Consider the following 13,047-nt stretch of genomic DNA (forward strand, 5'->3'; position numbering starts at 1 on the left):
GTTTTTAAAGGAAACCAATTTTTTAAGAAAAGCTGCATCAAGTTACATCATCCAAGCAGAGTAATTCACCTTTTATCTCTTTAAGACAAGAAACAAAGAGCAGAAGAAATGCTTCCTATGATCTCTACCCTTCGCAGCACATTTTTTTTTCATAACAGTGTGTAGATGTAACAGAAACTAAAGATTTTGACAAATGAAGCAGGATAAGGACGTTGATTGCTGCTTTTCTAAATTAAAATTAATGATACCCTTAAGGTACTTGGGTCTATGAAGTCAACTTAATGTTGATATAACCTGACTCCATTATCACAGAATGAGGCAGCTTCATGAGCACGAAAACTAATAAACAGACTTCCAAGGTGCATTTTAGAAATCGGTGAGGTGAAAGCTAAAAGCTTAACAATGGACAAAGGACTTGCTGTTTTGCCCTCCCTTGCTTTCTGGTTGTTGGAAGAGTTCGTCAGAATTAGAGGACTAGGGGGCTTCCCTGGTGGCGCAGCGGTTGAGAGTCCGCCTGCCAACGCAGGGGACACGGGTTCGAGCCCTGGTCCGGAAAGATCCCACATGCCGCGGAGCAACTAAGCCCGTGCGCCACAACTACTGAGCCTGCGCTCTAGAGCCCGCGAGCCACAACTACTGAAGCCCGTGTGCCACAACTAATGAAGCCCGCGTGCCTAGAGCCTGTGCTCCGCAACAAGAGAAGCCACCGCAATGAAAAGCCTGCGCCCCGCAACTAAGAGTAGCCCCCGCTCGCTGCAACTAGAGAAAGCCCGCGTGCAGCAGCAAAGACCCAACGCAACCAAAAATTAAATAAGTGAATAAATAAATAAATTTATTTTTTTAAAAAAAGAATTAGAGGGCTTCCCTGGTGGCGCAGTGGTTGAGAATCCGCCTGCGGATGCAGGGGACACGGGTTCGTGCCCCGGTCCGGGAAGATCCCACATGCCGCAGAGTGGCTGGGCCCGTGAGCCGTGGCCGCTGAGCCTGTGCGTCCGGAGCCTGTGCCCCACAACGGGAGAGGCCACAGCAGTGAGAGGCCCGCGTACCACCAAAAAAAAAAAAAAAAAAAAAAAGAATTAGAGGACTAATGTTCCTGAAGAAGCGCCGGGCTGGCGCTCTGTTTGCCTCAGCAGAGTCTGTGTGCTCTTCTGGTAGGTTGTACGGGACACAGCTGGGAAGAGCGAGTGGAAGGGTGGGTGCAGGAGAGAGGAAAGAGAAAGGTAGGAATAAGAAAAGGTATCAGAGATTAAGAAGATGGGAATCAGCACAGAAGTACAAATTTGGAAGCTGGGGAAAAAAGCTCTGAGAGAAGAACGTAAAAAGCGGTGGATTAATGATGGTCTCAGATGGCACGCATTAGCATCCATGCCACAAATCACACAAAATCAACTAATAATTACGTTCCTACTCAAGAGTGAGCACTGTGTTCTCACGGGTTGCTTTCCTGTGATCTACCCTGAAGTCAAGTGCAGGAAACTCCGTTTAAGTCAGAAGTGTCTCAGGGTCAAGAAAACACATCAATAAGTCCAAGGAAAAGAAAATTCAGCCAACTTTTGCATTCAGCAAGCCCAGATTGTTTTGCCACAGACCTGTACCTATCACACGTCCCCATTCCAAACCTTATCTCAGAGCGTTTTTTTTTTCAGTCACAACTCAGAAGAAATCACAATTAGAAGAACAATGGATTTTAAATGAAAAGAGTTACAATTCGTTAAGAGGATTTTAACTGAAAGTGAAGTAAATCTCAGGAGAGTTTTCAGGATAAAATGTTGGGGCACGCGTTTATGAGTGTTACAAGTGAGAATTTGGAAGGAAGAATGAATTCTGAAGGCTTCCCCCAGTAGATAAAGGCATACAGAGAAGTGTACAAACTGCAAAATTTCAGGACAAAAACTCATGAATACACTGTAGAGAGTCGTTTGTGTGCGTGTGTGTTGTTTATTCACTAGCATCAGAGCACAAGGAGAGTTTTATTTTTATGGGCTCATTAGTGGAGGTGTGAACTCTGGTCCTTGCATGCCCATGGATATCTATCAAGGGTCTTAACAAACTGAGACCCGGAAAATTGAAATATACATGCCCAGTTACCTCTTTTCCCAAGACTGGAGTAAACACGATTTATGCATGTAGTGCCAGGAAGAACACTTGGACACCAGGAAGGAATCACATTGTGTAACAATGTATTGCCACATCAGGAGGGAATTTTTAGCTCTTCTAAAACTCCAGTGGAGATAGAAACTTAAAAGTAATTAACTAGCAAGTTAAAAGAAAAATTGGGAGCCCTTGAGAACTTAAAGTTAGGTAACAAATACTTGCACTTAGATCAATTTACTTAAAATCATTACTAGGAGCCACAGTGTTGTTACCTGTCCTTTTTCTTTCTTCTCGTTTTGGCTTATTTAAAGCAATTTTGAAGAAAAAAGGAAATAAAGATATTTTTCAAAATACACAGCTTTGTATTTTTCAAAATACAAAGCTCAGTCGACTGAGCTTTGGGGAACAGTCACAGCTGGGAATGGAGTGTGTTATTAATTTAGTTGAAGGACTTGGTGCTTGTTCATTATCTCCAAAATTACACTTTCAAGTATACCTTAATCACACTTAGTGTAGTGCCTAAAGTAACAGGCTCAAAAAGCCTTTTCATTCACTCATTTATTGAGTATTTATTGAGCATCTCCTTTGTATTAGGCACTGTACTAAACTGTGAACAAGGCAGACAGGGTCCCAATCTACATGGACAAGGAACTTACATTCTAGTAAGTATCTTCTGAATGAATAGAGAGACATTTCTTAGTGAAGTGAAAGAAGGGAGGTCTCTGCAAAGAGTACGCTGCCTACAGAAAGGAGAAAGCAAAGAAGAATAATATCCAGTCCTCATAGCTCTCAAATATGATTATTTAAAAATTAGAATAAAACACATACGGAGGAAATTTGGGCTCTGGGTTTGTCATACAAATTACTGCTTTTTAAAATTTTTCTAAATCTAATGTAGGCACAATGAATCTAAATGGTTTTCTTCTTTTTTTTAACTTTGAACCTCAAAAAAGAAGGAAAGAAAGAAGGGAGGGAGGGAGGGAGGGAGAAAAGGTCTTTCCAAAAACTTGTTTGGGGACCCTTGAAAAGGAAATTCTCCATTCAGAATATAATGGTTATGGTGAAGATCCTTGAAAAAGCTACACATTAATTCATTCAACTAATATGAATCGAGCACCTGCCATAGGCCAGGTACTGTGCTTGTCAGCTAGGATATAGTAGGGAAAGAAAGACTGGTCCCTGTCCTCAGAGAGCATATTTGGTTTTGTTTTTGTTTTTTTTAAAGAGACTTTTTTTCCCTCTGACATGCTTTTTCTGAAGGAATGCTGCAAACTAGACCTTGAGTACTCATGGAGCAGACGGCAGTTCTCTGCCCGTCTGGGATAGTTCTAAAGAATAGACCCTTGTGTATCAATAGATAAGGTTTCTTCCAGTTCTAAACTTTCTTGATCTATGATCTAATAGTAGACACAAGATGTGTGCTTCCAGAAGGATGTTATCATTGTATTTCTTTTTATGAAAGGAAACAGGTATGGCCTATTAATTGGGGGGAAATGGGGTTCTTCCTGTCTCTTTAAATAATTGTTTAGACTCCTTTGGCTCTTCCTTCTCCACACACTTTCTAATGCTCAATCCTACCCTCTTCAGTCTCACCTCCCTTTCCTTCCTTTAATGACTGGGACAGATTGCTCTTCTCTGACTGGCTATACATGACATCTCCAGTTAAATGTTTCACTGTTAGGTCAAATTCATCGTGTTCCAAAGGAATCCATCCGCTCATTTGCCATTCCTCCCCTTTCTAATTACTAGTGTTTCCATCAGCCATATCCTCAATCTCCCGGTCTTCCACACTGGAAATGCTGAAGTTTTATTTGCTTTTACAAAAATTACACTCCAACACCAAAGTGATTCGTTTTTCCTTACTTTAAAATACCTCCCAGTCTATACCCTCTTTTCCATTGCAGGCAGCCCAGTCTTCATTCCAGCACATATAACCCCAAGTCTAGTCAGTTGCAACAGCCTCTAAGTGGTCTCAGCCTCCAGGTCCCTCTGGAATCTGTTACACTGACAGATTCATCTCCCTAAACTGCAACTTCCCTCTCAAATCATGAAGCCCCTCACGGAAATCTTCAGTGGTTCCCTTTGCCTACGGGGTAAATCTTGAGCCTCAGTGCCTGCAGTGTCTTGTTTTGCATCATCTGCTTGCAGCATACCTAGCTAACTACACCTCACTGTCCTCTCTAAGACCAGTGTTCTGCTACCCCAAGATCTTCCTTGGCTTGTTTCCATTCCTCACCTCCAACCCGTTATGCTTCCAGAGATCAAGACTGTAGCATTCATTTATTGCATATCTCTTTCCGTATTAACATATACTTAAAAAGGGAACAAACAATTAACCAAGTAAAGGAATGAACTGTGCCAGAATGCAAGGTAATGGGATAAAATTTCTGGCTTTTGCTTCCTAGTTTGCATATAGTGTTTTATATTGGTTAAAAAAAAAAAATCCAGCTAGTGAGGTCTAATGCATGGAGGTTATTGTTTCAAAAGGTTATCAAATTTCATTTCCTTGCCTAATTGCTCACAGAGTAAAGTGCTTTGTTCTCAAGTAGCTACAGTTTGTGAGGATCTCGTGTGCCTTCAAGTTTTTCTTTCTTAAAATTCTTTCTTTCTTTATTCTGTGCATTCAATCCGTGCCATAGCTTTCTCCAAAGATAATTTGTGAAAAGAAATATTTTCTGCTTAATTCTTTAGTTAAGACTATTTCCTGAATATTTCAGTTCATCACATGATGCATCTTTAATTTTTGTCTCACTCTCATACATTTTCTTAAGTTCGAGTTATAGGGATGGAGATTCACTTTTGTCTAATTTTAAATGCTTGACAATTGGGTATACACTGGAAACTACCACCATGGCCCTCCCTGTATAAGAAGGAAGCAACCTTCAGATCAGGGGCTTATAATGGACTCTGATCCTGTACCCACGTGGTCCCTATGAAGCAACTAACGCCATCTCCAGAGGAAATGGCCTGTGGCACGTTCATGCTCCTTTGCCATCCACGTGTTCCCTTGGGGATTTCCCTCTCAGTATGTGCAAAGATTTCTTCTCAGTGTCCATTCCCATATGACCTCCCCATCCCCAAACGTTCACATTCCTCTCTTCTTTATTTGTTTATTAAATGACCCATTCTGCATTTAGAAATAATTATGTATTCCAATCATTTGCATGTGTTCTTCTACAGTTCTTCTCTATAGTCTTAGGGTATCACATTCTTTAAGACCAGGAAGTGACCTTGCATTGGATCATAAAATATACTGATGACTAAACGTTTCATAGATAGCTACCCTACGTTAGGTCTGCTTTAAATAAATTAATTTAAAAATAAATTAAAAGGCCAACTGCATGTTAAATATTTACACAATACTTTCTGTTTTCAACTCTAATCTCTGGAGGAGCAGTTAAGAGCAAGAGCCAGACTGAATGAGCTTGAATCCTGAATCTGCCAATTTACTAACTGCTTGAGCTTAGGCACATTTTGTTTGGTTGGTTTTTTTACCCTCTCATCCTTCGGTTTCTACATCAGTGGAGTGGAGAGATAATATTATTTCCTACCACAGAGTTATTGTGAAGATTAAATGTTGCTTCATATTGTCATGCACAGAGTGCTTAATAAATATTAGCCATTTTTGTATGTTATGTGGTGCCTTGCACACTGTAACCTGCTCCTCTCCCTTTATTAACCCTAATAGCAACAATAACAGCAGCTGCTAGCATTTATTGAGCAGTTATCATGTGATAGAAACTAGACTAAACACATGTATCATCTTATTTAATTCCCACAATAGCACCATGAGGTAGGAAATATTGTTGTCCCATTTTAATGATAAGGGAAGTTAAGTTTAGAATAATTTACCCAGGGACATACAACACGCAGTCGATGTCAGTGAGCATTGTCATTCATTCTCCCGTATCTCTCTCTCTCTCTCTCCCTCTCTCTCTTTCCTCTTTCTCACGCGCGCGCACACACACACACATCAACACACGCATTTATCCATTGGTTTGGTCAACTAGTCATTACACAAATATTTCTTATACCACTTACTACATTGCAGGGTTCAGTGCATCCTGTGGGAGGGAGGAGAGGAGAGCACAAATAAGCAAGGAACGGTTCCTGCCATCAAGAAGTTGACAGTCCATTGCAGGAGATATTCATATCCATATAAGGAAAACGATGGCTATGATAGAAGTGCTCCACGTATAAACCGTGTGCTGTGAGAATGCTGAGGAGGCAAACATACAACAGCCTTGAATGGGGGAAAGGGGGGTAAGAGCATTCCAGAGGGAAGGAGAACTCAAGTCTCAGGAGTGTTACATTGGATGGAAATGTCGCAGGACAGGCAGGTAGAGTTTGACTGAGAGTGCAGGGTGGTAAGGCTGGGGAAGTAGGTTTCAAACGTCCCTCATGTTTTTCTGTGCATCGCAGTGAAGCAAACCCTCCATTTTTTTTTTGAAACTCTATGTGGTTTTCCAAATATCTGGTCCAAGCAAAGATGGACAAGGCTAGGTAGAACGTGTAAAAAAAAAAAAAAAAAAAAAAGATTGTTCTGGATCTAGGCTAGGTAATTGATTGATATGGGAAGGTCAGAGTTGGCGTTAGACCAGACTACCTGAGCCACGTTTTCAATGAGTTTAAGGTGTATTTTACTTCTTGGGAGTTATCCACACCACAGAGTGAAGCTGCTTGAGCTCTGACGGCTCTGGGCAAGCTCTGACTAACCTCTGGTTTAGCATAGCCTGCTCAGAACCGAATCAGGATCCAAAGTTATACGGCTGGGGTGCCTGGGGCCACCATCAGTGTAGAATCAGCAATATGCCAGAGGACAAAATATACCATTTTACCCATAAAATTCTTCCCTTTGTCCCCCACTCAAAATGGAACTCACTAAGCTGAAAAGACACTATGTCAATATATTATAGAAAAACATAATAGGAAAAAAAAAAAAGAATGGCAATCTTTATTCCATGCCACCTAAACGTATACTTCCCACTAATTTCCAAGTCCAATAAAATCTGAAATCTGACAATGTCTTTATTTTCACCATCCACCCTATAGTTACCCTAAATTAAAACCTTGCCTCTGTTTCTTTGATACTTAAGTGTCAGTCAACTTTTGGTTACTTATTAATTTATCAGTGATTATCACTCGATATCCATTAATTATCAATCAATATGATTCTTTAAAAACATGTCAGAAGCAACAGACTAAGGCAAAATATATATCATTTCTGAGATCCTTTAGTCACCTAGTATAATAGCGAATGGCAACCTCCCTACCTAACCGTTTTGTGAAAGATTCAGAGTTTGCATTTTTGATGGTACTAACCGGAGCAGTAATCCATTTGTGGCTCACCAACGAGTAGAGTGTTTTCAGGAAATCCCGTTGTAACGTTGTCAAGAGAGCAAATCGTTTTTGTTTGGCCTTGGTTTGATAAAAATGGGTCTTGGGGCTCCCCTGGTGGCGCAGTGGTTGGAGGTCCGCCTGCCGGTGCAGGGGACACGGGTTCGTGCCCCGGTCCGGGAGGATCCCACGTGCCGCGGAGCGGCTGGGCCCGTGAGCCGTGGCCGCTGAGCCTGCGCGTCCGGAGCCTGTGCTCCGCAACGGGAGAGGCCACGACAGTGAGAGGCCCGCGGACCGCAAAAGCGTTTGCCTTTAAAAAAAAAAGGGTCTTGGAGGCCACATGTGGTAAGTGGATATTAAAACAAGGTTAGAAATCGGTGTGTTAATGTTCCAGCCTTAGAAGCGCAGAAGAGCTTACCCAAAAGGACACATTGTTTGGATTGGCCCTCATTATATATGATGAGAGAACATAATTTTTCTCCTCTTCCTCGCAGGTGGCTGTTGAGGACCGCATCAGGCAGCTGCACGAAGCCCACAGGGACTTTGGCCCGGCATCGCAGCACTTCCTTTCCAGTAAGTCATTGTCAGTGTTCATTGGTCAACGTCTTCACTGCATCTCAGTGGCTAAGAATTAAGAGTTGGATTACAGTTGTCTCTGCCAAATGCACTGGAGGCACAGATCATCCTGAAATATAACTTAGTGGGTAAACTCAGAAGGTTAAGAAGACGAGGACCAGTTAGATCATTTTGTCCAGCCTTCAGCGAATGCGTAATTATTTCCTACAGTGTATTCTCAAGTGCTAAGTTTAGCAGTAGTTTTGAGTCTTTAGTTCTGCTTATAGCAGTTCACTTCGTCACGCTGATAATTATATATCATATAATTATTATATGATAATTCCATATATATTACTGTGAATCTATAATTCTTTATCTCTGTATAATTCATTAAACACTCCCTGCCCGCAAGTTGGAACTTCAGCCCATTCTGTTTTCTTTCCCTAACTATTCTTATCCCTCTTTTATCCTTGACCTCTCTTCATTCTTTTTATTTTCCAGTTTTACTATTTTATTAATTATATTTTTATAATGATATTATTTATATATTATTAATAAATATTGTCTCTTTTATAATTAACTCTCTTTTTATAATTAATACCAAGAGGAATAGCCTCGGTTAACTGAAAGTGTAATATCGGAACATCCTATAAATATAACAATGCATATTAAATTGTCAAGCTCGGGCTTCCCTGGTGGCGCAGTGGTTGAGAGTCCGCCTGCCGATGCAGGAGACACGGGTTCGTGCCCTGGTCCGGGAAGATCCCACATGCTGCGGAGCAACTAAGCCCGTGAGCCATGGCCGCTGGACCTGTGCGTCCGGAGCCTGTGCTCCGCAACGGGAGAGGCCACAACAGTGAGAGGCCCGCATACTGCAAAAAAAAAAAAAAAAAAAATTGTCAAGCTCCTGTTTTCCTCTGATTAGTGTTGTTAATTTATACTACTCTTTCTTTGATTATAAAAGTGTATATATATATATATATATATATATATATATATATATATATATATAGGTATTTTAAAAGTCATACGTCTGCCACATGGGGTTAATATCTGTTAACATTTTGACGTATTTCCTTATTTCCTTTTGGTCATGCATGCGTACGTATGAGAGTTTAACCATCACTTTTAAAAAAACTTTATTTTATATTGGAGTGTAGTTGATTAACAGTGTGTTAGTTTCAAAAAAAGAGAAAAAAACAATGTGTCAGTTTCAGGTGTACAGCAAAGTGATTCAGTTTTACCTATACATGTGTCTGTATTTCAAGTTCTTTTCCCATTTAGGTTATTACAGAATACTGAGCAAAGTTCCCTGTGCTATACAGTAGGACCTTGTTGGTTATCTATTTTAAATATAGCAGTGTGGGTATGTCAATCCCAACCTCCCAATCTATCCCTCTCCACCACCCATCCCCCCGGTAACCATAAATTAGTTCTCTAATTCTGTGAGTCTGTTTCTGCTTTGTAAATAAGTTCATTTGTATCATTTTTTTTTTAGATTTCACATATAAGTGAAATCATATGATATTTGTCTTTCTCTGTCTGACTTACTTCACTTAGTATGATAATCTCCATGTCCATCCATGTTGCTGCAAATGGCATTATTTCATTTTTTTAATGGCTGAGTAATATTCCATTGTGTATCTGTACCACAACTTCTTTATCCATTCTTCTGTCAGTGGACATTTAGGTTGCTTCCATGTCTTGGCTGTTGTAAAGAACACTGCAGTGAACATTCGGGTGCCTGTAGCCTTTCAAACCATAGTTTTCTCTGGATACATGCCCAGCAGTGGGATTGCTGGATCATATGGTAACTCTATCTTCAGTTTTTTTTTTTTTGTTTGTTTTTTTGTTTGTTTTTTTTTGTAGTACGCGGGCCTCTCACTGTTGTGGCCTCTCCCGTTGCGGAGCACAGGCTCCGGACGCGCAGGCTCAGCGGCCATGGCTCACGGGCCCAGCCGCTCCGCGGCATGTGGGATCTTCCCGGACCGGGGCACGAACCCGTGTCCCCTGCATCGGCAGGCGGATTCTCAACCACTGCGCCACCAGGGAAGCCCTATCTTCAGTTTTTTAAGGAACCTCCATACTGTTCTCCATAGTGACTGTACCAATTGACATTCCCACCAACAGTGTAGGAGGGTTTCCTTTTCTCCACATCCTCTCCAGCATTTATTATTTGTAGACTTTTTGGTGATGGTCATTCTGACCGGTGTGAGATGATATATGTCATTGTAGTTTTGATGTGCATTTCTCTAATAATTAGCGATGCTGAGCATCTTTTCATGTGCCTCTTGGCCATCTGTATGTCTTATTTGGAGAATTGTCTATTTAGGTCTTCTGCCCATTTTTTGATTGGGGTGTTTGTTTTTTGATATTGAGCCACATGAGCTGTTTGTAAATTTTGGAGATGAATCCCTTGTTGGTCACATCGTTTGCAAATATTTTCTCCCATTCTGTGGGTTGTCTTTTCGTTTTGTTTATGGTTTCCTTTGCTGTGCAATAGCTTTTAAGTTTAATTAGATCCCGTTTGTTTATTTTTGTTTTTATTTCCACTACTGTAGGAAATGGCTTGAAAAAGATATTGCTGCGACTTATGTCAGAGGGTGTTCTGCCTATGTTTTCCTCTAAGATTTTTATGGTATCCAGTCTTAGATTTAGGTCTTTAATACATTTTGAGTTTCTTTCTGTGTATGGTGGAGTTCAAGCATCATTTTAAGGCAATTACTTTGTGCCTTGCAATGTTACAGATCTGACCCAACTTAATCCTTATAGCAACCTATAAGGTAGATACCATTATTATACCCATTTTTAAGATGAGGAAATTGAGGCACACAGTCACACAGCAAGTGGATGACAGAGCCAGGATTCAAACCCAAGAAGTCGGCTCCAGAGTCTGTTTTTAACCACCACACTAGACTGTCCTTTACTTTATTGATATCTTTTATAGAGAAGAAGCGATTCTATATGATCTCCTTTCATTCCTTTGCCTTCCTCTTTTACTGCCATTTTCTAGTCCTTTCCTTCCCTCTCCATTTTCCATAGGTTCATAAAAAGATCCATGCTCATGAACATTTTAAAGCTTTTCACTTGATGCTTTCATGTGTGTCTCTAGTGGGCCATGTCTTTTAGAACAAAAATTCCTAGAAAGTAGTGGTCCCATCTTTTTCTTATACACTGATAGTGTATTGAGTAAGAGGTTGTCTTATTTTCTTGACTGGGTCGAACCCTTTTATCAACATGCAGTCATTATTTAGACAGTATCACACATGCTTAGGAGGTGTCATGAAAGAAAGGGCAAGTTAAAGCAGGATACATAATTGATTGGGATTGTGGCTTTTGGGAATAGCTGTAGAACAATTATAAATCCTGCACATTTTGTCTTCTATATTTTTCCCAATTTCTGGTCTGCTTAGATTGCGTTGGTGGCAGAGCCATTCTATTTGATTTAATTGAGATTAAATGTGATAACATACTTGTAAGTGACTCACAAACCACAAATAAAAATATTACTATTATGATTATTAAGTATTCCTCAGACACCATATATTATTCATTCACTTTTTATTCTCTCTGCCTGCCCCACCCAAATTCCTATGTCTTCCCCATTAAAACCTCTTCTCAGAAAAAAGGGTACGTTACACTCATTTAACCCAGGTGACAGGTAAAGTTTAATGTGTACTTCTCCTGGGTTATTTGCATTTTAATAGGGTGAAAAGCCATAAGCCTGAGGAATGGCTCTCAAGTGGCAGAACGTCAGCCATAATCTCTGAGCTGCAAGGGGAGAACTTTGAGGGGCCAGAAGGAGCATCCCCACACCTTTCCAACCCTATCGCACTGGTGCCCACTTCCAGAAAGGTCAGGCCTGCAGACACAGGCGCTGATTTACCTGCTTATATGGAGCCAGCCCCAGAAGTCACCAGTTTCTTAAGTATTCACGTGGAATATCAATATACGCTTAGAAGCTTTGCTTACGGATATCAAGAAATACCAATTTGGTTTAAGGGATATATGAGAAATAGCACAGTGAGACTAAAGACTACATAGAGATTATTTCTTTGTGTTGTCCTTTTGTAAATTACAGAGGTAATATGTGCCACTCAAGGAAGCGTTGGAAAGCAGAGACTACAAACAGGAAAGAAAAGATTTTCTGGTATTTCCACCACTTAGAGATAACCACTATAAAAAATGCGGTTTTACACACATACTGAATTAATGTATACATTATACATTCTGTATAAACAATAGTTTATACACATTCTGTCTTTCTCTCGGGGGGGGGGGTGTGAATTCAGAGTCTCTCTCTTTTTTTTTTTTTTAACCAAACAGGGATGAAAACATTTTACAGTTTTATGACCTGCTTTTTTTCCCCTTAGAACTATCATGAAAATATTTTCATGTGTTTAAATATTCCTCTGCAGAGTAATTTTTTTAAATGGCAGGGTAGCATTCCCTTCTCTGGCTGTACCACTTTTCCCGAGACAATTCTAAATCACTCAATATTAAGGTTACTTCAGAATTTTCACTATTTTATCTAACATTATGTATCTATCGTATCTAATATTCTTTGTACACCTTGATAAACCTTTATAAACATCTCAGGTTCTTTCTACAAGATAAATGCCTAAAAAAATGGAACTGCTGTGTTAAAGGATGTTTACGTTTCTAAGGCTTTTGATATGTATCGCCAAACTGATCTCTAGAAAGTTGCACCAGAAATTGGGTGGGCCGTCAAAATTGTATTTGAGGCAGGGCCTCTCTGAAGTCATTTATTTGCTATTATTTTTATGTTCTATAAAAGAAAAAGAGCTTCCACCCCCCCCCCCAAAATAAAAACATGTTTGAAAAAATACCACTAAGGTCATATTAAATGAGTTTGAATTGATAGATGTCTAGTCATTTGCTTCCAGTTTACCAGGAATAAAAATAGAGTGATTTCTGAGGCTTAGAAGTTACAAAGAAAGGATGAGCCACAAACTGCACCCCGTCAAACACACTCACTGTCTCTTTCTCTCTGTGTCTCTGTGTGTCTCTCTCTCTCAAACACACACACACATATACACA

The 13,047-nt window shown here is 40.2% G+C and overlaps 1 protein-coding gene across 18 annotated transcripts in view; it reads left to right on the forward strand.

Annotated features, from left to right (window-relative positions):
* The window catches only part of DMD (dystrophin), a 2,551,447-nt gene that overhangs the window by 2,302,152 nt on the left and 236,248 nt on the right, over positions 1-13,047 (forward strand). For all 18 annotated transcript variants that reach the window (XM_067023689.1, XM_067023685.1, XM_067023692.1 and 15 more), the window contains one exon: positions 7,926-8,004. In XM_067023689.1, the coding sequence (XP_066879790.1) occupies positions 7,926-8,004 (79 nt within the window). The remainder of the gene's footprint in view (positions 1-7,925; positions 8,005-13,047) is intronic.

Source organism: Kogia breviceps, chromosome X (assembly GCF_026419965.1).
Source record: "Kogia breviceps isolate mKogBre1 chromosome X, mKogBre1 haplotype 1, whole genome shotgun sequence".
Classification (NCBI taxonomy): domain Eukaryota; kingdom Metazoa; phylum Chordata; class Mammalia; order Artiodactyla; family Physeteridae; genus Kogia; species Kogia breviceps.